Consider the following 27,523-nt stretch of genomic DNA (forward strand, 5'->3'; position numbering starts at 1 on the left):
GTCTAGCAGTGAGCTGGGGCTGGGGTTAGAAAGATGAGCTGAGCACAGTGCTGCCCCAGGGAGTGAAGTCAGCCCACGGCCTGGTCTGAGGAGCAACCCTTCACAGCCGGGAAGTACAGTGCAGGAAAAATCACATTATAGCCGTCCTCTCTGGGTACGCAGCAGAAAGAACTGAAAGCAGGGATCTGAACAGATATTTGTACAACTGTGTTCAAGCCGTATCGTGCACAGTAGCTGAACGGTGGAAGCCACCCAAGTGTCCATCACGGACACAAATGTATAAGCAAAATATGGTCTGTGCATACAATGAAAGCTATTCAGCCTCAGAGAGGAAGTCTGGCCTATGAAGACATTACGCTCAATGAAATAGGCCAGGCGCAAAAGGCCAGATAGTGTATAATTCCACAAATACGAGGCACTAGAATAGCCACACTCAGAGACAAAGGTGGAGGGCGAGGGCGAGTTAATGTTTCATGGGTGGAGCGTTTCAGTTGGGGAAGATGCAGAAGTGCCTTGCCTTGCTAATGGCTGCCACGGCGTGACTGTGCTTAATGGCACTGAACTGAACACCAAATAATGGTTAAAATGGTCAATTTACATTAAGTCTGCTTTACCGTAATAATAAAAAAGATGCAATGAATTAAAGGAAAGGCTGGTAAAGTAGGTGAGGAAAGTTCCTTACGGATTTCGCATCTCCTTCACCGGGAGCTGTGAGACACTCAATGGTCCACAAACACACGCCCGGTGGGTTCAACCCAGAAGAACCAAGGGGAAACCAGAGGTCACGGGCTCAAGGTCGAAAAACACTTCTGGTGCCTCGTGAGAGTGCGTGTGCGCATATCCACATTTCTAAAAAGGGTACCGCTTTCAAATTCACCAAGTTACTCCTGTTGGGTTCCTATCTTTCTTAGGAATAGAGAGATTGTTTCTCTGCCCATAAATCCCCTGAGGCAGGACTTCATGCAATATTTGGATATTAGAATCACGGAACTCATCTAAATAGAGGGGAGGGCACAGTAAGATAAGTAACCACCATCCTCTGTTATTCAACATTTCTTTTTGCCTTTTGGATGGGAACAGGTAGGGGAGGGGTGGTGAAGATAAGCGTGTGAAAAGAAATATGTAAAAGAGCCTCTTCTCAAATTCTAATTGAAGCGATAGACACAATTCAAAGATATTTTAATACCTTTCTTCAGAATAAATTACCACCCTATGCCTTATTCACAACCAGCCAGCAAGGATCTTATTTCTATCTGGTCCAAGAGGTCACAGTGCCCAAAACATGCAGGTTCCTTAGGAAACAGGCTGGGCTGTGGGTGAATGTTGGCTTTATTTTTATTTTTTTCCATGAAAGGAAAAACAAGACTCTGCGTTTCAACACTTTTGTCCGTCAGAGTCGATGCTGAGATGGAAAGCCATCGACCTCATTACTGAAGGTCTTTGCAAATCCACCCTCAAATAAGATAAGACTTAGCTGACCTGAAAATTATCTCTTTTTGCATTTAATTTTGTTCGGCAGCAAAGAGGTGTACAGATGAGATAGGGGGAAAGGTTTAATCTCTTTAATCATCCTTCTCAAGGCAGAAAGGTTACTGTAATTTAGGAAAATATATGATGGTGAAATAGCCGGAACCATACCCCCCACCCCCCAGGCTTGGGCCCTTCACAGTGACCCAGGGGACAGGGCCTGCAAACCCCACCCCCTCCGGGCAGCTGGGACCTGCAGACCAGCCAGCCAGCCAGGTGGGGCCTGAGCCCGGTGGACTCCAGGCCCCGGGCCTGGTCCCGCTGAGGACCGGGGACAGCCAGGACCCGCTGGATGTTTGATGTGATGCAGGCCTTACTTTCTCTGCTATAAACAAGGCCAGGACTTGCACTTCCCCCCCACCGGTCAAACAGGTTCCACCTAAAGGGCACAGTGAGCACAGGCCTGAGAGCTGGGGAATGGAGCGAGCCAGGCCCACAGGGGCACACAGGAGAAAGGAGAAGACGTGGGCGGAGGTCCGTTTGTTTGATACTAAATGATAACGCCGCTTTGTCATGTTCCCCAACTACTCTCACTGGGCTTCAGCCCGAAGTCTCAAGCGATGGGTTCTGTGGAGTCCGGGGCCACACTTGCCACAACACCCCCCCCCATAGTCACTCACTCTCATGAGCGGTGGCACCCCTTCACCTGGCTTGGTTCTCCAGGTGGCCCACCACCTGCAGGGAAACTTCCCCTGTCATTCCCACTCCCAGAGGTAGGTGGAAGCTCATATAAACGCAACAGTGCCCTGGGCCCACCCTGGGAAAACTGCTGGTTGCACCGGCCACAGAACAGGTGCCCAAGAAATAGTTCTCAGGTGGAGCCGTGAGACGGTCGCCCGCCACCAGCTGCCGGGTCCATGAAGAACTCTCGGAAACACGAAGGTGCTTTATCCATGCCCTTCTCACCTTTCCTTCTCACCTGCCCTGCGTCTTAACAGAGGAGGGCACCCACAGTGACCCAGATGCGGGCTGATTCAATCACTTAACAAGTCAATATAGAAATTCAAGGCAGCCGACCAGCGACCCTCTCTCATCATTGATGTTTCTCTCTCTCCCTCTCCCTGAACTGAATAAAAACTTTTTAATTTAAATTTTGCCCTGAAGGTTTGGCCCACAGACCAAAGGGTCACGGGTTCAATTTCTGGTCAAGGGCACATATCTCAGTTGTAGGTTTAATCCCCGGCCCAGGTCGGGGTTCGTGTGGGAGGCAACCAATTGATGTGTCTCTCTCACATCGATGTGTCTCTCTCCCTGCTTCCTCCCTTCCACACTCTCTGAAAATTACTGGAAAAAATATCCACAGGTGAGGATTTAAATAAATAATACTTAAATAAATACTTAAATTTTCAAGACGATTAGGATGGCTATCATCCCCGCAAAGAGCAGAAAACAGCAAGTGTTGCTCCCAATGTGGAACAGTCAGAATCCTGTGCACTGCTGCTGAAACGTGAGACGGTGGTTGCCGTGGAAAGCAGTTTGCTGGTGCTTCAAAAAATTAACGTGCCGTTAGGATACGACCCAGCAACTCCACTTCTGGGGATAGGCCCAAAAGAACAGAACAGGAGAGCATTGTACACCTACGTTCACAGCAGCACGACCGACAACAGCCACAGGCGGACGCACCTCGAGTCTCATCAACGGGCGGATGGACAAAATGTGGTTTATACACACGACGGAACACTTTTCGGTCTTAAAAAGGAATGACCTTCTGACACATGATACAACATGGATGAACCTTGAGGACGCTGCACTAAGTGAAATAAGCCAGTCGCAAAAGGACAAATACTGTATGATCCCACTTACGTGAGGCACCTTTAGTAGTAAAATTCATAGGGACAGAACGTGCGGTGGTGGTTGCCAGGGGCTGGGGGAGATGGGGACCTAGTGTTTAATGGGTACACAGTGTCAGTTTTGCAAGACGAAATAGTTCTGGAGATGGACGGTAGTGATAGTTGTGCAATAATGTCAATGCACTTATGCTGCTGAACTGTACATTTTATGTTGTGCATATTTTACCATAATTTTTTTAAAAAGTCCATGCGGGGTGCTGTGTGAGCACAGGTCTCGGGCCTGCAGATGGGCCGCGGCTGCGGGGTTTCCCGGGCAGGGCGAGGGGCCCGTCCTGCAGGGCAGTGATTCCGAGCCGAGCCCCATGAGCCTGAAGAGCTCTGTTATATTTTAATAGTCATTTCAACTGCCTATAACAATACAGCACGTGATAAAATTGCTTTTGCTCCGTGGTAGAAATACTTAGCGGGAGATGAGAAACACTTAGCAAGAGGCTATAAAGCCTGTTTGCTTGGTCACAGAGTTGCTGCTGGACAGGACAAGCGCAGAAGAGGGTGAGCGGACAGCAGGGGCGTCCACCCCGAGGCGGCACCGCAATGTGTCCGCACCACCCAACACACAGCATCCCCTCAGAATTTTTTCTTAATGCACCGAGAAAAAATTGACCATTTCTTTGTTTCGTTTTTAACATTTAAAGCTCCATCAGGTTGATACAGAAAACACTCAGTTCCCTGTTGTTGCATCTGACTCACCCACAGTGTGCTCTAGATAGCACCATGCGGACCACTGGAGGCCACAGCACCCCTCCAACCCCAACGCACATAAAAAATTATTTCCGCCACCAAAACCGTTTCCTAGGAAAATTCCCATCTACAAATGAGGGACATCCTACTCTCTCAGTTCCCATGAGATCTATTTCCCAAAGGCATTTGGTGAGAAAGATAGGAAACTACTCACTGCGACCACCATCATCAATAACACCATCACCTCCACCACCATCGCCAACACCTCCATCGCCAACACCACCAATACACCTCCATCAACACTACCACCGATACCATCACCGCCAACACCTCCATCACCACCACCAATAACACCATCACCTCCACCACCATCACCAACACCTCCATCACCAACACCACCAATACATCTCCATCACGAACACCAATAACAACACCATCACCTCCAACACCATCGCCAACACCACCAACATAGCTCCATCAACACAACCATCACCACCACCACCACCATTACTATCTCCACTGTCAACTACTCCACCAACCACCACACCATCACCACCACCATCATCTCAACCATCATTAACATGGGAATAACCACAGCTAATTTTCATTTTGTACTTACTAAGACCCGACAGTGCGCTTAAAACATCATGCATTTGCCCCTTTCACCCCACACTAGCCCCATGATATGGGTACCAACAATACCCCCATTTCTGCACATCAAGCTCTGAGCAAAGAACAGGGGGAGGAGGCCGTGGGCATCACGTGACCTCTGGCTGGGAGAACAGCCTTCTCCGGATGCTCTGCGCCTGGCAAACAAAGAACCACTATGCTGCCACCCCACAAACAAGGGCCTTAGATGCCGCCTCAAGAACCAGCTAGCTCCCTTTTGCTTCAAAGGGGCTGTGACAATTGTGGACAGTGTCAGAGGCCACACAGCCCTCACTCCAGAAAGCCCTTGAGACAAGATGAAACAATTCCATGAACCCCATGAACGGAACCCCAGTCTAGAGGAGACACTGCCCTTCTCTGTCATCTCTGGCCAAGCTTCCCCCACAAGCAAGTGCTCTCCTGAGCCTTGAAGGCGATCAGCCACCCACTCTAGCAAGGAGAAACATGTATCCCCAAGGTCTCAGGTGAGCACCAAGGGGGCAGGTGGACAAACAAGACAGGATTCCTATGCTGAGAGCTCAAACCTCAAACCACCTGCCTCGGGCCAAAAACGGAGATGTGTCTGATCCAGACATGCTGCGACAGAACTCTAATTTTAAGCCAGGTCTCCAAAACACAACCAGTCCAATCTACAATGACAGCTATTAACCCTGACCATGAACTGCCCCTGTTGCCTGCTTCTCAAGAATTATATAACTATCAAAAAAACTCACAAGACGGGTATGACTATGATCATCCCCACTTAACAGGTAAAAAAACTGAGGCTCAGAGATGTAAAGTTGCCTGCTCAGTCTCAGGTCTGGGAGGCGGGAACCTCAGGTTTTGGAGCCAAGCGTGGACGCAGCTACAGAACACCGGGCAGCTGGACAGGGCCCCTCTCCCTCTGGCAGCCCCTGAATAGCTCTTATAAAACCAGGTGGAAAGATGTCAAAGCAAAAGTCACACGAAATATCATCTAATCACACAAGGACTGTCACAAGCAAACCTTGTCACCAAGTCCTTTTTAGGTGAAATATTCTCTAGTAATACCTTCCCCCTCCAGATCCTTCCAGCATCCGTCAAACGCCCACATTTTCCTGTCTAACGTGAATGAATAGTTATTACAGAAAAAGGACGTTCACTACCCCATGCTCCTGTCACAGAGACATCCATCCGTGTCCCAGCTCTGCCCTGCTCTTCTGCAATAAAGCAGGAAAGCTACCAATACTCCAGGGAGACAGGGTTCCACAAGGACAGATCCTATCGCAGGCACACCCCTCTCTCTCCCACCTATGCGTTCAAGACCACCACGTGCAGGTGGGTAGGCTACTGACTGCACAAAGGCTCAGGTCTAAAGGGGCAGGTCGGAGCTAAAATCCAGCCCACCTTCTGCTTGCCAAGCAGAGTGTCTGCCCCAAGGAGACACCTTTCTGTAATTCTCAAAGGCACTGCATGGCTGAGGGGCCATCCTGAGGCTCCCACCTCCCTGACCAGACAGAGCCACAGGAGAAGAGCAGTGGGGGCCTATTAATCTCCTGTCACATCCCCAGGGCCTAGCCCCCGGTGCACAAGCAACAAACGTTTCAGGTCTCAACCGGGATTGGTCAGCAAACCAGGGCAAAGGGACCCAGGGTGCCAGGCATGGAGCGAAGGGAGGGGAGGGCGAACAAGGAAAGCTCTCCCTCCCTGTCAGGACCCACCAACCACCAGGCAAGGGTGGGCAAGACCCATAAGGGTGCCCCGGGTCCCTGGGTCAGGGGAGACAGGGCAGTTATGAAGGGTAGGAGGTTGTGTGCAGGGAGGGAGGCCTGGGCAAGAGTCAGGGATCTGGGCCCCTGGACTGGCTGACACAGGAACACAGGTCCCACCTGGGATGACCTACAGCCAGGGACTGGCAGATACAGGCACACGGAAGGCCGGGCCCCAGCCTCAGAGGACCACATCCGAGGCGCTCACTCTCCACAGGCGGAGCTCCCTGTGGGTCAGGCTGAGGGCTGCTTCTGTCCGGTCCATGTCCCTCACCCTCCAGGTGTCTCTGAGACCCTCCCACTCGGCCCAGGACCCCCAGGACCTCAGGCTCAGGCTCTGCTTCCAGGAACCCACTTCGAAGTGGTAATTCCCCTGACAAGAGGGAAATGCAATAACCCTGCACAGATTCCTATGGCAAGAGGAAGTCCGGCTATGAACCAAAAGGAAGGGAGGGAGGGAGGGAGGGGGGAGGAGCGGTCAGGCTTTAAAACAAACCTGCCAAGGCCAAGTAACTTGTCTGAGGTCCCACAGCTGAGGCCGCTGCCTGCCAGGGGAGCAGAGCCTGAACCACAGGCCCAGCGCCTCTCAGGAGTGCCCCTCTGGGCTCCACCAGCCCGGCCTGGTGCACAAGTTGTAACGTGGACAGTAAGACACAACTTGAAACTGTAAACGTGGGCGGATGACCAGCCCTGAGAAGCATTCGAGGCATTTCACCCGCTCATTCCACAGACCAGGAGTATCGCAGCCCACAGTGGTCTGGCCAGTCGCCAGTGGGTGTAAATGAACGTTTATCTATTTTCAGGATAACAGGAGACCGAGGTAGCTGTCCCAGAGAACACACGGCACAGCTCTGAGAATACGTGGGGCTCCTAGAACCGTAATGGCTGAAGGGTCCCCGGAACACCCTGGGGTGGCGAGGAGCCTGGGCGTTCAGTCCAGGGAGCGTCTCCATCCATCCACACTATGCCCACGGGACAGGACAGGACAGGACAGGACAGATGTGCTCCTGATAACCCAACCTAACCCACAGGCAGGATGGCCTGACCTGTGGCTCAGGAGGGATGACCCTTCCCCAGCCCCAAGGGTTAACCCCATTCAAGTATGATATTGCAGAAAAGATCCCCATGATGTAATCTTCCCTTTTTCCAAAGATTATCTCCCTTTCAATCACAGTATCAGTGAAACGTAGGTGTGGTTTGCCTGCGCATGCTTCCTGTACAATCATCCAGGAGTGGGCAGAACCGTGGGCTGGTACCCGGGACAGCCTATGGGGTGGGGTCCCCAGGACATCCCAAAGGTCAGGACACAAAACTCAGAGGCTGGGAGGGACAGGCTTCCAAGAAGGCCACCATGATCCCCACCCCCTGGGGGCCATGCTCTGTGTGGATCCCTCCCTCTAAATATGGGCGGGACCTAGTGGCTCACTTCTAGCCACGGAAGTGTGGCAGGTCCCAGGACATTGCTTCTGCGTTCGGTTATAAGAGGGTCTGGCTTCTCTCTCACACACTGTTTACTCATTTTGATACAAACCAGCTGCTGTATCGGGAGCTGTCCTACAGTGAGGCCCATATGGCTAAAAACTGCAGGGACCTCCGGCTACAGCCACTGCGCCACCCTGCCCGAAACCAAGCATGAGCTTGGTCCTGCCCGACCCACGTGAACCCTGGGAGTACCTCGGCCCCAAATGCAGCCTCATGAGAGAGCCTAAGGTGCAGGGCCAGGCAAAGCCACACCCTGATTCCTGACCCCAGAGCTGTGGGATATCAAAGGTGGTTTTCAATCACTGTCTCGGTGCCGCGTGTTGCTCTGCACTTGATAACCAACAGAGACATGAATTGGGGGAGCTGGGATTCCTCAGCATGACCTCCACCTCCACCCCCAGGGCCGTCCCCAGAATACACCTTGGTCCAGCTAACCTCCCCTCCCAGACTAATCTCTGAGGCCACCCAGCCCCCCCAGGCTCCCAACTCTACAGGTCAAAGACATCCAGACAAAGGAAATTCCTGTGTCTTTCTTTCAGTCTTTCCTTCCAGGCCACTTGCCCCTCCTGGGGTGGTATCTTCCCTGGGCTCTCCCCTCCAGGCTTCTCCTTCTCAGGCCCTTCAGGCTGACACGCTCAGGATTCTGTGACCTTAGCTCCTTCTTGCTCCTCAGACTCCTGCACAGTCACCTACGCCAGCCTCTGTCACCATCCTTGACTCCCAACTCTACAAACTGTGTTCTGGCCAACCCAGCAGTCCCTGGGTCTGTCCATTTGCCCTTCCAAACGGAGGGGACGGCTCATCACAGAGCACAGCAGAGACCTCCCAGATCCATCTGCTTCTCCCAGCTCCAGGCCACCATCGCGTCCCACCTGCACTGCTGCCGCCTAACCTCCCACCTCCTCTCCCTCCTGTCCTACACACCACTGCGCAGGGATCTTTCTACAACAGAACCTGCCGTGTTCCTCTCCAGCTTCAAACCTTCAATAACTCACTACTCACTGGTCTGCGAATAAAGTCAGATCCCTCAGGGAGGCTCAGGAAGACCCAGCTGACTACCCTGCCTCATCTTGTATGTCATTCTGTCCTGTCCCCTCTCATCCTCAGAATGATCTTGGCTGAACTCCAAAGTCACAACCGCCCCCTGCCTCTGGTCCTTCAGATAACTTACGCTGCTCCTGCCTACCTTTCTCCATCTCACTGATTCACACCTATTCTTCAAATCACCCACTAAATGGTGCTTCTCCCAGGAAGCCTTCCATGATTGCTCTTTCTCCCTCCTAGCATTTACCACACTGTCTCCCTGAGCTCAGCCCAGCGAGTGGCATTTTGTAGGCACTTGGTAAATATTTACTGAATGCATAAATTTAGGCAAAATCCATTAATGGCTGCAAACTTAAACAAACTTAGTACATACTAATTTGCACCCCTGTTGCCAAGACCACTATTATTATCTCCACCTGACAGACGAAGAAACGGAGGCGCACGGGGTTTCATTTGCCTAAGGTCACCCAGCTAGTCAGTGCCAGAGCTGGGATTTGACCCCTGGCAGTCTGGCTCCAGAGTCTGTGCTTCTGATCCCAGAAAAAGTAGCCCTTCAAAGAAAGTAAAACAAAGAAGGCCTTAAGCCTTTTGTTTGTTTGTCTTTAATGATCATTTCAAGGTGAAAAAGGAAAGGAAATCGATGTTTTTTAGGATAGCAATTAAAATCACAAGTGCTCATGAAAACTAAAGAATCGATACTGAGGTTGCAAAACATATCCTCTATTTAAGCATTTTCTGGGAAGAAACGCCTTATAAATAAAGACACGGCCAGAGGAATCATTGGCTACCCCCTCCTTTCCATTACAGCTTCCCAAGAGGACAGATCATGGTTATCTTTTAATGAATTTCTGTAATGCTGAGTGTATTTACAGGAAGCATAAGCAGGGTGATATTTCTCTGCTTCAGCACAGGTCCCGGTTCCCAGAGATGCCTGATCCCTGGAGGCCAGCTCATTCCATCAAAGTAACTCCCCGCAAACCAGACATAAGGAGCAGTGTCATCCATTACTTTCCGATTCTAACGCGCGTAGGTCTTTCAAGATTCATTTCCATTGTAACATCGGGCGACCTGCTCCCAACTGCATCCATCACACCACTTCCACCAGAAAGAGAGTGGGCTTCGCTCCAGTGGAAACAAACGGAGAGGCTCAGGGCACCTCTCCTGGTGCCCATCACTCGGGAGGGATTCAGGGAGCATGGGACAGTGAGCAATCATCACAGGGGCCAGCACGCCCCCTCCTGACCCTCCGCCCTCACCAGGTACCTTGGCACCCACACCCAGAACACTAAACCAAAGGGGCTCAAAAGACATGCATAGAACCACTACCTGCGATATCATCACCTGGGATTTTGAACTGTTAGCGCCCCGCCTGCAAAGGCTGGTTGGGAAAGAGAAAGTTTTCCAGGACAGGCAAAGCCCACAAACCCTGTTTAACTGTGACTTCGCCAGTTTCTCCGTTGATCTTATCGGATTGACCGATTCTGTCTTGTGTTTGTGTTTTAAAGGTTGAGTCGTCAAAACTAGCACCACAAAAGGAACATTTTCATCAGGGTCTAGAAATCTGCAACCTACGCTCAAAGCGTCATCTCTTTCGTCTGCCTCTTAATGGGACTTCTTTCATGGAATAGCATCTCCTCTCAGAACAGAAGGCCCACCACCCACCTTGCTCTTCCTCTCTGTCTGCTAGATCCCAATAAAACCACGAAGCTCCAAACAGTCTCTTGGAGGTCAAACTGCCCAAATGTCCTCTGGTGGCATCGCTGGGCAGAGAAACCAATCGAGGGATGTTATGAAGACCGTCCCTCCCGACAACGACAGATCACTCTGAAAAAAACTGCGATGGAGAAATGTGCATGTGCAGCTGATCATTACTTTGGTTGGTTGTCCGTCTGTCTGCATTCTCATATATGTGGTCTCATGATCACACCCAGTCACCCTCAGAAGGATGACCTCCGCGAGTTCACACAGCCACACAACAGAGTCACTACACTTCAACAGATACTTTGGTTTCCCTGATAAGATAAAGACAGCTGCCGTCTGTTATCGCAACTCCAGTCCGTGTCAGTAAGATTCGAATTCTGCTTGAGGCACCAGCTCCGCAAACCCTGGGGACTACAGAAGTTGGCGCCGAGTCACCTGGAATGAAGAGCTTGCTTACTGAAATGGGCACCCCGAAAGTTTATCCTGAGTATGAACTGCCCCAGGTTTCCTGTGCTGTCTAATTTGGAGAATCACCGCGGTTTCGAAGAGCACTGACCTCCTCCTAAGGGGACCGGCTTATTCTAAGTCATTCTCAGTCAACTCCCATCCGTTTAACCAAAATCAGGAACAAGGCAAGTCACTGGGTTCTCGAATGCCCCGGGGTGAGCCACCACTCCTATAAATGTGCTTAATTCACTGGGTAAATTTCTTGTAGGTCACTAAGACCACAAGGAAATGTCCAAATTAGAAGCAAAAATGACACAGAAGGAGGACTTTCAACAGAAGGGCATTGGGGAGGGAGCATGAATGGCGCCCGCTCTCTCCTCCCTCTTGCCTCTGCTGCTGCTCCAGGCCAGATCCGCAGGATCGGGGCATGTGCCCAGCCAGCCTCCGCATCACCCCCAGAGGGCAATGGACACAGATAAGGCAATTATTTATTATTGTCTTTGATTTTACACCAATGGTTTTTATCTCTTTTAAGTGGGAACTCCTGCCTTTGGCAGGGAAGAAACTGAACACAAGCTTAATGTGTAGTAAACACACAGACCGGAGGTCTGCAAACCACAGCTTAGGAGCGGTACTTACATACAAAACTATTTCATGACACACAAAAATTATACAGAATTCAAACTTCGGTGCCCATGAATCCAGTCTCGCTGGGGCAGGACCCGGCTCATGCACCGAGGCCACACTGTGGCTGCTCCGGGGCTAGAACAGCAGAAATGAGTCGTTGCAACAGAGGCGAACGCCTAAAAAATTTACTGCCTGGCCTCGGGCAGAAAAGGTCTGCCAAGTCTTTCCAGAACAGCCCCAACTTCAAATGTTCCGCACCAGCGCACTCACAAATCATCAAAAGGTTTTGGAATTTTAACATATCAGCCTCGTTTGGTCTAACACATGGAACAACCAGCCCCGCGCCAAGGACAGCACTGGACACCCGGGACATAGAGACGGCCGGGCAGATAGGGTCTCTGTCCTCGCCGGGTGTCCAGGTTGCCAGCGGACATGGCCCACCATCCAGGTGGCCGCAGCACTGCCTGCAACCACGGACTCCCATACACAGGATGCTTTGGGCAGCACACACTAGGAGCAACTTAACCAGACTGAAGGCAAGTGCCAGGGGGGCTTCCCACCCCTTGGGAGATCAGAAAGATGTTAGTTAGGCAGAGAGAAGAGGGGAGAGGGTGGAAGGCAGCAGGAGGTGCAGGGGAGGCAGGTGCACTCCAGGTTCACAGACCAGGACACCTTCGCACTCCAGAAGCTGTGAGGACGTGGCCCAGCCCGGCCGGCCATCAGAGAGCAATGCCGGAGCAGCGGCAGAGGCCAGGCTGGGCCCGGGAGAGCCCTGCAGGCCCTTTAAAGAACCGGCCCCAATCTGCATCCCCCGGGCAGGTGCTTTCCCTGTAAGGCAGCCAGGATTCCTCTGGGCTACAGCGATCCCGAGCTCCAGCCCCCTGCCCTACCCCGGCGGGCTGCACAGGCCCACCACACACAGCATCGTCCACATTAAAACCACACGATCGCCAACCAGAAACCATTGAAATGTATTAATAGCATGACTACTCAACTTCATGGACTTCTTAAGCAGAAAATCCTAGATGAAAATCAGCAACATCCCACCCGAGGCTACAGTGCACCAGTCCACATTCCTAAGGAAATGTCTCACACTTCCCACACCCTTATGGTCACCCTGTGCCAATGAGGAGTCCACCCGAGACAAAGCAAAAATAAAACACTCAAATCACTATGCTGTACACCTGAAACTAATACACTACTGGATGCCAACTGTCACTGAAAAATAAAAAATAAATAAATTTTAAAAATAAGAATAAATGAAAACTAAAAACCCATAAATTCCACATGGGCCACGCCACGCTGTGGAGCCACAAACCAAGTCGACTCACAGCAGGTGGGCAAGCAGACAACGCTGACACCCGTCCTGGGAGCAGGAGCGAAACCCTGGATTTAGAGCCACTGCCCAGTCTTGCTCCAATTTATCGCTCCACGCCAGGTAACAGTGATTTTTTTTAAAGATAAAGTTAAAACTCATCTTCAGGCATTCACAGAATTTATCGGGCTTGGATCCTTAAACACCACACAGGAGGACGTAAATCCAGTGGGTGCCTGGCTTCTCTGGGAACCTGGGGGTCTGTAAGGAGCCACTATGAGTCGGTGTCCCCCTCTGCTCAAGGTCACTGCTAAGAATCACCTTCACCACACCGAGGCACCCCTCTGCCCCCACCCCTCTGCCTCCAGCTGGGATGCTGCAAAGACCCCTTCTTGGGTCAAGAACAAACCCTTCGGGTCCCCATCCCTAAGCAACAGTCACCCTGGATGGCCCATTTCTTCACTAGACTCTTATGAACAAGTCCAATAAGAAGCCCCATGACCTGGGGGGTCAACATTTAATCCCTGACGGCATGAAAGGGTAGCAACTAGTATTATCCCCAGTTTACAGATGAGCAAATCCACAGCACAGAGGGTGAAGGTAATTCTAAATACTACAGAACCTGCCGGGGGGGGGGGGGTCAGGATTCACTCTCAGTTCAAACGACTGCAGACTGTCTCCTAACCCTCCAGGATCCAGGCCAATGACTATCCAGCCCATAACAAGACCTGACAACGAGTTATAGGATCAATTCTGATGCAGTAACTTGTACAGATTTTCATATGTAGCACGACAGTCCTCTCGCCTCCCCAGACAGTGGAGGCTGTCACATTCAGTACATCTCCTCCCCTCCAGACCCTCTGGAAAGAGACGCCATCCTCGAACAAGACATGAAAATGCCTCAAGAGATTCAATGCCCACAACGGAGCTTCTGAAACTGACCTGAAGAACTGCTTAACCACCACACCAGTCCAGGCTTGACAGGTCAACCCTGCCGGCTTGGGCTGGGAGTGCGGCAATTGTGGGAAATGACCCTTGTAAATGGAAGAGAGGAGGTCCATTTCTCCTGAGTTCCTGGTAAATTGGGAGTCAGAGACTTAATAATGCCGGGCAAGCTTACAAGTCAGGCTGCGGGCTGCTGCTGAGGCCCCTGGGGGCAGAGCCCAGCCACCAGCCCAGGACACAAGTCTGCAGTTAATCACGGCTGAGAGCCAGGGGAGGCTGGCACGGAGCAGGACCCACCAGGGGAATGGATCTGACGCTCCCACACTCCCCCTCCAGGCCCCTGCAGTCCACCTGGAGTCCTCCAGCTCCCTCAGGGGTCATATGGTCATCCAGGGACCACCCTCACTGCGTTCCTGTGCATTCTTTCAGCATCAACAAGCCCCTCCCCCCATTCCAAACCTCGACATGCAGGTTGCTCTGCTGAGAACACTCATCCCTTCTCCTCCCTGGGTATCTTCTGGTGCCCCCAGATCTCCATAAAGGACACTTGCTCCCACAGCACCCCCAGGCTGTCAGCCCTGGGTGGGTGCCCACCACCTGTATAGTAGGTGTCATCCCAGTAAGAGAGCACTCACTCACTCAGGGCATCAGAACCACCTGGTCCCACGTCCATCTTTCCCACTGGACAGGTGGGGACGCGAAGCGCACAGTGAGTTGCCTCTTGCGAGTCCCCAGGCCCTGGGAGGGGGTCTGCCACGTAGGGGTCTGACCCAAAGTGAGCTGACGAACGCAGGAAGGAGTGAGTGATACAGACAGTCTCTCTGGAGGGACAGAGATGGCCTACCCATAAACCAACGCCCCAACTGCGCCAGGAGGCCCTCCCACGTACATCTCAGTGGCTGACCCCTTCGGAGGGGTGGCAGTTAATTAAGCATTTCCTATTCACATCGCGCTCCGGTCAACAAGCTTCATGTCAAATCCAAACTGAAAGGGAAAAGTAGACCAAAGAGAGACTGCACTCTACTAACATTATCACACACCCTGAACATCCGTGACCGCCGCAGTCTGCCGACAGCTTTCTACAGAGAACACAAAATACGGAGGGGCACGACCTCTCAGCACCACGTCCTCTGAATGGAGACAGGACCGCGCCAGGGAGCAGAGGTCTAAGGCGGGCCACTGGTAGTTCACGCGTCCCTCCTTCCAAACAGCTTGCCCCCAGAACTACTTCGCTTATCTCAAATGCACTTCTGCCCCAGTCCTCTGTGTCACAGCCGCCACAGCGGTCACCGCAACACAGTGGCCCACCATATGCACTCTGCTACGTGCATTTGTTTAGAAATGTACCAGTGAGCCCCCTGAGAGATCTGATGGGTAGCCCTGGCCGGTGACTCTGTGATTAGAGCATTGGCCTGAGCACCGAAGGGTCTCGGGTTCGATTCCCGGTCCACAGCACATGCACCTGGGTTTCAGGTTCAATCCCTGGTCCCGGTCAGGGTGGGCGCGGGAGGCAACCAACCGATGTGTCTCTTTCACATTGCTGTTTCTCTCTCTCTCTTCCCCCTCCCTCCTTCCCTTCCACTCTTTCTAAAAATCAATGGAAAAAATATCCTCAGGTGGGGATTAACAACAACAAAAAGAGGTCCGATGGGCAAAGTGAAGATATTAGGATGCCACCCAACTCTAACTCTGTGCTAGCTCTGTGTGTGTGTGTGTGTGTGTATGTGTGTGTGTGAGTGTACACACGATTAAAAATATTTTAGAACATAAGCAGAGGTTAATCTAGGCCTACTGCCCAGGACAGCCGGCTGTATAAACAGGAAAACAGGACTCGGCAGCACCCTCCCGCTTCTCCTGGCTAGTGGTAGGCTCCCAACCACGAGATGAATCATGATCCGTGAGTGATGAAAGTGCAGGCCCACTGAGAATCTTACAAGCTGGTAAAAAAACAAAACTGTTGTTGGATGACACATTTAAAGAAAATCTGCAGAGCCGCTGTGTACATTTTTGCAGGTGAACTGCAGGCTTTGGCAGGTAGATAAAATACCAACGTTCAAAACAGAGGTATTAATGCAATTCTGTTTATGCCACGATTATTAACACTCTGCCCTTAAGAACCACTTTCCTCCAACACTCCATGGGCAGGACTCAGATTCTTCACGCTGAAGGCCACTCCACGTGGATCCCAGCTTCAAGTGCCTGCTCTAAACCACAGAGGTTAAGGTTGGAAATTGCAGACAAACGTTTTAGAGCCCCGACCACGTCTGCTCGCCCTGGTAACTGCCGGGCAGAGGGAAATGCGAAATGGAGATTTTATTTCCCTTCCACTGGAGGCGACATGGCTGAAGAGGCAGGAATCCTAAAGAATTGGATTTCTGTTAAATCACATTTTTTCAACCTTTCACTCAGCAATCGCTGCCCCACCCCTATTCCCAGCATTTCCAGGGCCTTATATTCATTAAAGCTTTGGGCAGGGATAGCCAGAGGGGGGCCCAGCTCTGCTGCCCCCTCACAGACCCCGGTTCCTCTGGTAGCAAAAACCAGAGGCTGAGACTTTAAAAGTCGATGAATCCCCATTTCTCTGTCTACGCTCTCCACACACATTTCTTTCTGAATGGTCATTATTTAGAGAACGCCCGGGAGATTTTCTACACCTTTTTACTTTTCATACTGCTTGCATTTTTTTTTTAAAATAGGCTTTCATTGATTTTTGAAAGAGAAAGGGAGAGGGAGAGAGAGAAACATCGATCCTGCACACCCCCTACTGGGGATCGAGCCTGAAACCCAGGCATGAGCCCTGACAGGGACTGGAACTGGAAACCTCCCAGTACACGGGACCATGCTCAGCCAGCTGAGCTACCCTGGCCAGGGCTGCTTGCATTCTTTTCGTAATTAGCACATAATATTATTACAAAAGTAACAGTCATTATTCTAAAGTTTAAGGACCCTCAAACGCTAGGCCAAGGGTCCGCAGGCTAAACACAGCCATGGCTTACTGCCCATAAGACAGGAAAGGTTTTCACCATTTTCTTAAATTGACATAAAACTCACATAAGAAAAAACTATTTTAAAGTGTACAATTCAGCAGCATTTCGGACATTCACATTCATTGCTGTGCAATCGCCAACTCTACCTTGTTCTAAAATATCTCCATCACCCCGAAAGGAAAGCCCATCCCCATTAAGTAGTCACCCCCCACCCCCGCCCAGGCCCCTAGCAACCACTAAGCTGCTTCCTGTGTCTATGGATTTGCCTGTTCTGGGCGCCTCACATAAACGGTCATAAGACACGCGTCCTTCCGTGCCTGGCTTCCTTCGCTAACGTAACATTCTTAGGCTCGTCCAGGCTGTGGCATGAGTCAGGCCCCACCGACTTCCATGGCCGAGGAACACTCCAGCGCACGGGCTGGCCGCTCTGCTGATGTGTCCCTCACCCACTGGTGGACACTCAGACCCTCCCGTCTTTTGGGTGTTGTGACCGTCACTGCTCTGAGCATTCACGTACAAGTGTTTGTTTGACTGTGTTTTCAATCCTTTGGGGTACAAACCCAGGAGTGGAAAGTCTGGGTCATACGGTAGTTCTATGTTTAATTTTGAGGAACTGCCAAACTGTTTTCCGATTTTTACATTTTTCTAATGGTTCCATTTTTTTTTATTGGTTATGTAAATACCCACATAGCTTCCTCAACTTTGCCTCTTGGCCTGCCGACCTAAGGTATTTATTGCTGGACATGTATTTATACGTTGCCTGTGTCTCCTCTAAACAGGAAATGTTTTCCTGTTTCTTTTAGCGGCCCAACACTTTGCGAAGTACTTCAGTATATATGGTCTACTTTGATTTCATTGACTTTTTATCACCACCTCCTGGGGCAGGAAAGACTGGCAGCAAGACCATCCTTTTACAGGTGACCAGCAGCCCTGAACGTTGTTAAGCCTCACTAGGGTCCAACAACCACTAAGAGCAGGAGCCAGAATTCACCGCCATCCCCCCTCCTCCAACCCAGGTCCCCTCTTCCTCCTGCCCCTCCTGCTGATGGAGTCCCTGCCATCAACCACACCAGCGCCTGACTACGAAAGTACGTTACTAGAACATCTCATTCAAAGGGACCTGAGAAGCAGTCGTATCGATACTGATAGGAGAGGGAAGCTGAAGGGGGAGTTCGAGGGACGGTAAAGTCACAGAAACACTGGCGTGTCCCCCGTGGTCCGAGGAGCACATGGACGGAGGTGTATGGCTGAAATGCCTGGCCCACCAGTATCACCAAATACGTGTATCCCATGGGTCCACATTAGTTCACGCACATTAGTTCAGGACCGAGCTCCATTTTAGGGAGCCCCCTACAGTCAGGGGTGGGGACCGTTAAAGAGGATAAACCCAGTCACCCACTGGATTCCTAAGCTGCCTCCACCACACATCCTGGGAGGGCCACCCATCCAGGGATGTGACTCCCAGCAACAGGAACGCCAGCTCTCAAGGCAGCTCCTGACACTTTGCTGAGATGAAATCTCTCTGCCCCTTTGCCTTCATTCAACGAGGTGTGCCAGGGACCAGGCCAGGGACAGGAAACAGAAAGGTACACAGCCCAGCCCTGGTCCTCAGGCCCCTCTGTCCAGCGGGCCATGGGTGAGGGGCACTCCTCCCTGATACTGGAGGGGGCGATGGAACCACACAGAGCAGCCTGCAGGCTCCCCCAACCCCCCTGCATTTAGCCTCCTCCAAGGGCTTTAAGTGGAGCTGAGCTGGGAAAGCTGGACGGCGGGAGGTGAATGAAGGTATTTCCAGGCAGACAGAAGACCATGTGCAAAGGCACTGGGGCCTGCCAGAACACGCAGGGTGAGTGCCTCAGAGAGCCAGGGTATGAAAATGCCATCAGATGTCACCGAGGTAGGTCAGCTGGGTTGAGTCCCATCCCTCCTGCACTTGGGAGTCCCCAGTATGGGTTTCCACCCCCACCTCTCTCACCCCTGGGCCTCTCTGGGCTGATCCTTGAAACAACACCCCCAAAAAACAATCTGAAGAAGCCTGGCAGCCTGGTCACAGCACCTGAAGGACCAAGACCCGCCCGTGAAAAATGGGCAGAACACATGATGGTAGGAGGACCTGAAAATAAATCTTGTGAAGTTAATAGAAGCACAGCAATTGGGAAGAAAAGTAATCACATTTCCCTCCTGCTAAATCATTATTTGCCCCTGGTAAAGTCAATTACGTTAAGGAAAATAAGTCATTATTTTAGAAAGAGGGAAAAAAGAAGGTTTGATAACTGCCTCATGCCAGCAAATAAAACTCCAGGAGCAAAACTGAGCTCCTGTGTTTCTGACGGTGCCACGGCAGCCTGAAGGGTGTTTCTCAGACAACACACTGCTCATGGTCCATAACTTCCCCAGTCCTCTATGCATCTTTCCTGGGGCCCAACCTCTGAGAACAGAGAAGAAACACAGCGGCCAAGACACCTGGCCCAAGAACCCCGCCCCCACCCACCAGGCTTCCTGGTCACCTCCTCCAGATCCGCTCATCCACGCCGTTCAGGAATCAAGTCCTGCAGGTTTCTACCTTTTCTTCCCAAATATGCAGGAAAGACTTGGCTTCTAGTAACACGGTCAGAGCACTACCAGTAAATAGCTGAGGTATGGGTGAGATGCTACTCCCAGCACTTGGCATCGGTGGGTCTCAGGGACCCACTTGGCAATGTCTGGAGCCATCTGGGGTTGTCACACTGAAGGAAAGGGGATTCTATTGGAATCTAGATGCTGCTAAGCACCCACAATGCACAGACAGCTCCTCAGGACGAAAACGTATCCAATGCAGAATGTCAATACTGTGCAGGTCAGGCACCCCCATGCATCCCACCTGGGCACATGGTGGTGGCTATTCCCAGGCAGCCTCCACCAGAAGTTCCTTCTTTGCAGTGATGTCCCCGAATATTCGCAGGGAAAAGGCACTGAGCCTCAGGCAGGTCACTCCCGGGGCAGCAGGCCACCACGGACAGAGCTAGGCACCTAGCACCCAGAGTCAGGGCCAGCTGCTCCAGGCCCCCTGCTAGGAGCCACTGACCATTGACAGCATTCATCCTCTCGGCCACACAGCTCCATCAGCTCTGGTTAAAGAAATTAAGAAGGGAACCCACAGCTGGGAGCTCCAAGGGGGTGTCTGGGGGAGCGTGGGGGAGGCAGGCTCCTAGTCTCCTCAATCCTGACCCCCTCCCCATGCTCTCTCCACTCCGCTCCCCACCCCCATCCTCCCTCCTGCCTCCAGTCTTTCAGGCCCTGGGGACTCCAAGCCATTCTTGCTGGGCCCTCAGCGCTCCGACACACTTGTCCCCACATGTCCCCACAGCCTGGGGTTGGAAACAAAGGGGCAGTCTCTTCAGGAAGGGTCAGGAGGCCGGAGGCGAAGAGATCTGAAGTGCTGGGGGCTAAGGCACAATCCTAACAAGCTGAAGCAGGAGAGAGGAAATCACAGACCAGACCGTGACCTGGGACCCGCCAGGCACCCAGTGGGCAGGAGCAGAGCCGGAAACAGGGCCAGGGAGGTCAGAAGAGACATTTTAAAGGGTTCCCAAACCACCGGTGGCCACCAGTCTGAGAAATTTGATCAGGTAACCCAGAACCGGGGATGGATGATCCACTCTGAGAAACAAACTGAACCTGTCCGTCTAGATGTGAGGAAAAAAAAATCAAACAGATCCACACCCCTGCAAACAGATCCACATTCCTGCAAATAGATCCACATCCCTGCAAACCCCAAAGCTCCCCAAACCATGGAGTACTCTATTTGCAAGATACAACCTTGGAGGAAACTGGTGGTGGGTACATGGGGTCTCTCGGTGTTATTTCTTACAACTGCATGTGTCTATAATTACCTGAAAATACAAAGTTAAATAGAAAGAGAGAAGGGAGGGGAGGGGAATCAGAGAGAGAGCACAGCGTGCACCTAGGCTGACTGCCTTGTCCTTTCTCCATGGTTCCACTACCTGCATCCTCAGGGGTCACAAGAGAACAAGAGACAGAACTAGCCCAGCAAGCATGGCTCAGCGGTTGAGCATCGACCTAGGATCCAGGAGATCAGGGTTCGATTCCCAGTCAGCGCACATGCCCAGGTTGCAGGATCGATCCCCGGCAGGGGGTGTACAGGAGGCAGCCGATCCATGACTCTCATCACTGATGTTTCTATCTCTCTCTCCCCCTCTCCTTTCCTCTCTCTGAAATCAATAAACACATATTAAAAACAAAAAAAAGATAAAGAACTATTCACGCACTAAGACAATCCTGATAAGATGTCTGAAATTCTAGGCACACATTGGTACAATAAATTTTAAATTTTTATAATGTTTCCAAAGCAAAATCAGGTTTGTAGAAATATAATATGCCCTAATTTGGTTTTTCTGCAACTCTAGTGAACGAAAATGTCTGCGTTTCTATTTACTTATGGTCAAATCTAATTTTCTCCCCTAAAGTAGCAGCTTGCTTGCTGCTCTAGATAACAAAAGAGATCTCTCTGCAACTCCCACACTCCCAACTTTATTTGGGTATCACACTACTCCTGGCAATTATCATCACTCATAGCTAATCTGAATACACCCGAGCCATGCTCCCTCACACCAGGCAAATGCCACTTCCCCCAAATACAGGGAGCAAAACACACCATTAAGAAATCAACTTTTGAACAAAAGCACTCTTTCAGCACCATGACTTAAATCCAAACAGGAAATCACTTGTCACATTTCTAAGCTGTGCTTTATTAAATAAAAAATTAACAAGGAAACCCTCCGTGGCGTGCTTGGCAACTCTCAGCGCTCCGCGCTCTGCCAGCATTGTCCCCATCGACCCTCGCTGGCTTCTGCAGTAGGCAGGCTCAGCTCCACTTGCCAGATGAGGAAACTGAAGCTGAGGCCTGAGTTATCTGCTCAAGGGCCACCTACTGAATAAGAGCCGGGAGCGAAGGTGTCCGTGTGCCCGACGGGCAGCTCTGCGCGGGAGAGGCCAGACTGGAGAGTGCCCACTCCGTTCACAGATGTTCAGTCTGCTTTGTGATGAAGCTAAAGGCGAGAGAAAGAAGCTCACTCCTGGCCACACTGCTCTGCACACACCTGTCAGTCTTCTATTGCTGCCATAACAAACTACCACACCCGGAGCAGCTTAAAGCCGCCCACATTTATTATCTCAGTGCTCCACTCAGACACCAGTGGCCATGGGTCTGAGTCAAGGTGTCGGCTGGAGGCGCTCCTGTGGGAGGGGCTCTGGGGAGAATCTGTTTCCAGGCAGAATCCAGCTGGGACTGTAGCAGCACTGAGGTCCCCACTTCCTCGCTAGCTGTCAGCTAGGGGGCCACCTTAGCTCCCAGGGGCCTCTCTCTGGTCCTGGCAAGTGGGCCCCTAAATCTCAGGGGGAGTAACTGTGCATCGAGCCCTCCGCAGGGTCAGAATCTCTCTGACACGTCTGCATCTTTGTTCTGAATCCCTCTTCCGTGACCAGCTGGAGGAAGCCCTCTGCTTGCGGGGCCCATGTGAATGCTGCAGATCACCTCCACATCTCAGGTTCACAACCTTCGTCACATCTGCAGCGACCCTCTGCCATGTCACACACCATGCTCACAGGTCAGGTGATTAGGGCGCAGACATCTGGGGGATGCTGCCTCACACACCAGCCTCAAGTGTGGCTGGAGAACACGCTGCGTATTTCTACCCAGCCTTAGGAACCGGAGCTGTACGGACACAATTTTATAGACAGAGCCTGCCTACCTGGGGAGGGTGATGGAAAAGCTGACCTGGCCCAACCCCTCGGTGTGACAGCTAGGCCAAAATTCATGCCTGGGTTAATAAGCCAGATCTGTACACTGACCCTCCAAACTCAAGTCCAAGGGGGGAAATTCAAAGGCTGATAAATCTTACGGGCAAACCCCACTGGAATGTTTGGGAAGTGGGGGGAAGGGCGGGTGGGGGGGACCAGCATTTCCTGCCTTTGCTGAGTAAGCAACAGATCAGCTATGTACCCCTTTCCAAATTCCACAAAATAAATAAATAACTGAAGTGTCTCATCCACAGACAATGCTTCCAACAGATTCCAAGCACTTGCAAACAATGAGCTGTGATTCATGCTTCCAAATGAGATGGAGTTTTACCATTTTCTTTCCCCTCGTGATTCATTCATCGGCCAAGCCAGTGGCCAGGGTGAAGCGTGGCCCACGCTCAGACGCACCAGGGCCCCTCTAGGATCACACAGCCCTGCTGCGGTTGGTAAGGGAGATGTCCAGTAATTTTCCCTTAGGCTGAAACAGCCAATGAGCTAATGGGACTGAATCCCTACATCCAGGACCTACATCTTCCCAGTCAGCACCCTCTGGAGAACCAGAGGGATCCTCCCAGCACCAGCTCCTGGACACACGTGCATCAGCCCTCCTCCCTGCACTCTGCACAAAATCGGGAGCTCCAGGCTGGGGTCCCCCCCCCCACACACACACACAGAGGCCTCTCAGTATTTAAAGCTCCCCCAGAGGCCGAGCGAGTTGCGCTGGCTTCCAGTCAGGTGAGCTGTCTCATCTCCACCGGGTGCAACTAAGTAGAAAAACCCACTCCTCTACCTGAAGGCCATTCACACCCTCCCTAGAATTGTCCTGAAAATCCATCCACACTACTTTTCTTTGGAAACTTTCCAACACAGAGTTTTCTCAAAACCAAAGCATTAGCCAAAGCTGCAGTGTTAGAAGTCACCACAGTGAGCAACAGTGAATCTTCTGGAAGGTGTGAGATTCAACGCAGAGGGACACAGCTCTGTTCTCACCCATAGCCGCCTCCCCAGCGAGGAGACCCTGTCCCTCCATCTGCAAACCTTCCCTTGATCTTCTATGGACAGGACAGTCAAGCTACTCCACAGGTGTCAACAACTACAGCGTCCTCACTGGCACCATCCAGGCCACCCTGAGTGCCAACGGAGGGTGTCAAGTTATCAAGCCCCTGGCTGACAAGCAGAATGGCAGCAGGCCTGGGCTCTGGAGTCAGGACCTGGCTTCAAATCCAGAATGTAGCAATCACTTGTGACGTGAGTGTGAGTGAGCCTCGTGCAATGGGAGTGACACAGTTCCCTCAGGACAGGACCCAGGGGCAGACCCTGGGCTGAGGCTGGAGCTGCTCCCTGCCCTCTCCCCGCCTCCTGCCAGTCTCCAGTGCCCCAGCTCCCCCTCCGGCCCTGGATGCTCTGTTCCCAGTGGGTTTGTACCCAGCTCTCTCCTCACACACATCACCCTGGCAGGTTCGCTGCAGCCACACCCACGGCCATCACAGGCAGAATCTCTGTCACAAACCTCCCTCATCAGATGCAGACTCAAGGGGGCATTTCTATCAGGAGGTGCAGGACTGAACCCACCGGGAGCCGTCAGCTCTGACTCAGGATGCCCACCTCTGCCACTGACATCCGGGCGCGTGTCTGAGCCTCAGTCTTCTGAGCTCTACAACAGGAGTGGGAGGGGAGCTCAGCCATATGGTCCTGAAGCAAGGAGGCCCCCCAGCTCCTTGTGTGGGACAAGCCGGGTGTGACCGAGGCCTGTCTCAGGACTGCCCCCATGCCACTGTCCAAGCCTGACACAGAGCACAGATAAGCAACTGGAGTCACCAAGGGTCAGAGGGTGAGAGCCAGGGGACCAGCAGTGGGCGTGGGCAAGACACTCCCAGAGTGTCTTGTGAAGACCCAGAGATGGAGGACCCAGGATCTGAGGAAGACACAATCTGGTGGGGAGGGGAGGCCAGGCCAAGGTCACAGAGGCCTTAAAAGTCAGGCAGAGGCCGCCCCCAGAGTTCTCGGGGTTCCCGAATCAGCTGGGAACACAGGAGACCAGGGAGCAGCCTCCCCCAGACTGGAGGCCAGCGGGCAGGTCCCAGAAGGCAGGCGCCCAGGCAGGCCCGGCTGCAAGTCCCCTGGGAAGGACAGCCCCGCGCACGGGGGCCGGCGACTGTTTGTTTTGCCTTAAGGAAAGCCTGGCTCCGGAATGCGCACTGGGTCTGAAATGTAAACTTGCAGCCGACTCCCCGACCCTCCCCAGGAAATGACAAAGAGCAGCGGGGCCGGCGCAGGGCCGCCCTCCCCTCCCCTCCCCAAGGCGCCCTCCCGGCCCGCGGACCCCAGCGCCGGGCTGCGTCTCCACGAGGGTCCCACTCGGTCCCGGGCAGGGCCGCCCAGCGGCGGGGCTTCCCGCAGGCGGAGCGCGCGCGTCTCCGCTTCGATCGCGGCAACTTGGAACAGCCCTCCCGGCGCCGCTCGCCGCGCGCGCAACTTCATCCCAAACTCGGAGGCGCGGCAGACAATGACCCGGCTCCCCGCGGGCCCAGCACCCCGCAGGCTGCGGCCCGGGCGGTCCCCGCCTGGAGTTAGGGGCGGCCCGGGGGCTGGGGGGCTCCGCCGCCGGGGCGCCCCCCGGGAACTGGTGTCGGAGGGGACACCCGAGAAGTGACACAGCCCCCCCCCGGCCCTCGTGTCCCCGCCCGGCCCGCCCGGGCTCTCGCGGGGGCACCGGGACAGCGCGCGCCCGGGGTCGGGGTGGGCAGCGCGCGCGCGGGCGGGTGCGCTCGGGGCGCGCGGGCGGCGGGGGGCGCACACGCTCCCTCCCGCGGGACTCCCCGGCCGCGGGCCCCGCGCCCCGCCCGCCCCGCGCGCCCCGCGCCCTGGAAGTGGGCGGCGCGGGGTCGGCGCTTGCTCACCCACGCCGTATTTCTCCTCGCGCTTGGTGGGCACCCAGCGCGTCATGGCCGCGCGCCCCGCGCCCCGGGGCCGCCGCTGCTCGGGCAGGAAACTGGGCGCCTAGGCGGCCATCTTCCATTCCTGTCGGCCGCGCGGGATGGGCAGGAAAAGTTCGCGGCGGAGGCGGCGTCATGTGGGACGGGGCGGGCGGGGCGTCGCGGGCCGGATGGGAAAGGCCGGGAGCGCCGGCGGGCGGGGGGCGGGACGGCGGGCGCGCACCGCCCCGCGCTGGGACCGGCCCGCGCCCCGCGCCCCCCGCCCCCCGCCCGGGGGACCCGGCTGCGTCCCCGCGCGCCCCGCCCCTGCCCTGCCCCGCTGAGAGGGGCGCCGGGCACCCCGCCGGGGCGTCCCCTTCTCATGATCAGTGGAGGTTCCCCCGTTCAGTGAATCCTTCTGGGGACCGGACACCATACAACGAATGACAAGCTCAGCCCGCGGGAGGCGCCCGGGGGGGGGGGGGGGGGGGGGTTCTAGGCGATTTTAGAAGCGTTTGGTTCTCTCGGCACGGAGTTAGACGGGTGCCCCCCCCCCCCCGTGATGTCACACTCCAACCTCTGGTTCCTCCTGGGTGGAGAGTCCTGGAGCAGAGCGCACCCAAGGCGGTCCCCTGGGAGGAGTCCTCCTGACCACGTGGTTCATTCATTCATTTCACAGCATTAACTGAACACCCACCCGGTGCCTGGGTGTGCCCGGAGCAAACAGGCCAGGCTAGGGGTGGGGGGCGATGAGTCTGGCAGCAGCAGAGAGATAGGTTGCCTCCTAGTGCTTGGGTGGAACACCTGGGCAGGTGGGTTGGTCCTGTTCAGAGAGTGCCTGGCACAGGGAGGCGCCCCTTGCTGGAGTGTGAGCAGTTACCCACAGAGGCCAGGAGGGAGAGGCAGGCTAAGGCCTGGAGACTTCAGCCTCCTTGGGTTTGCAGAACCTCAGAGTGTGAAGTCAGGGGAGGGGGGAGTGTTGGCTGGGAAAGGAAGTTTGGGCGGGGCCCAGGGCAGGCACCCGTGGCTCCTTAGGAACCTGGTCTTCACCTATAGGTCAATTCTCAGACTTCCACAGTTCTCACACCAGTAAAAGTTGGGACTTCAGATCTCCCTAAGGAAAAAATTAACACACACACAACCCTATTTATTTTTACCGTAATTTTGAAAAAGAGTGGAAAGGTGAAAGGAGAGAGCCTCAGAATGAAGGCAGCCCATTAAATGGAGTAAATTTGGTTTCATGGAATATTAACTGGCTGTCCTCTCTCTCACATGCCCCTAAGAACCAGTGACAGTGGCAGTAGGCCTGAGAGTCTTCAAGGATTGGAGGGTGGAAGGTAAGAAGGAGGGAAGGCCCCGTGGAGCTGAGACAGTGCTGGGTGGCAGAGCTGGGTGGCAGAGCTGGGAAGGCGGCCGGTAGGGCCTGGGAAAGGCCGAGGGGCCACCATTCTGCTGAAGAGCAGGCCCGTAGCCTGGATAACCTTTGAGTTGAGAGCTGGTGGTGAATCGGCCACACACTCATAGTTACAGATAAGGAACTTAAGTCCCACGGAGGGAGGGGGCCTGGGCTCCAATTGCAGGTACTCAGAGCCTTCGATGGAAACTAGAAACCTGAGGCTCAGGCCCTGACCCATGGCCTGGTGACCCAGACCCTTAGAAGGAAAAGCAACCTTGAGGGTGCTGTACAGGGGAAGGAGGGTGCTCCGAGGCAATGACACGGTCACCTGGCCTACCCCAGGCCAGGGTGGCTTCCCCGAGAAAACAGCGTGAGCCCAGGCTTTAGGGATAAGCGGAAACTCGCGAGGTG

At 53.5% G+C, this 27,523-nt stretch overlaps 1 protein-coding gene across 4 annotated transcripts in view; it reads right to left on the reverse strand.

Annotated features, from left to right (window-relative positions):
- Positions 1 to 25,855, reverse strand: part of DOCK1 (dedicator of cytokinesis 1) — a 288,043-nt gene extending 262,188 nt beyond the window's left edge. For 2 of the 4 annotated variants that reach the window (XM_081157827.1, XM_081157826.1), the window contains exon 1: positions 25,702 to 25,855. In XM_081157827.1, coding sequence (XP_081013953.1) covers positions 25,702 to 25,747 — 46 coding nt within the window. In that variant the 5' untranslated portion in view covers positions 25,748 to 25,855. The remainder of the gene's footprint in view (positions 1 to 25,701) is intronic. The other 2 variants (XM_081157829.1, XM_081157828.1) reach the window with 1 other exon arrangement.
- Positions 25,856 to 27,523: the final 1,668 nt, after the last annotated feature.

This window comes from Miniopterus schreibersii, assembly GCF_964146895.1.
Source record: "Miniopterus schreibersii genome assembly, chromosome: 14".
Taxonomy (NCBI): Eukaryota; Metazoa; Chordata; class Mammalia; order Chiroptera; family Miniopteridae; genus Miniopterus; species Miniopterus schreibersii.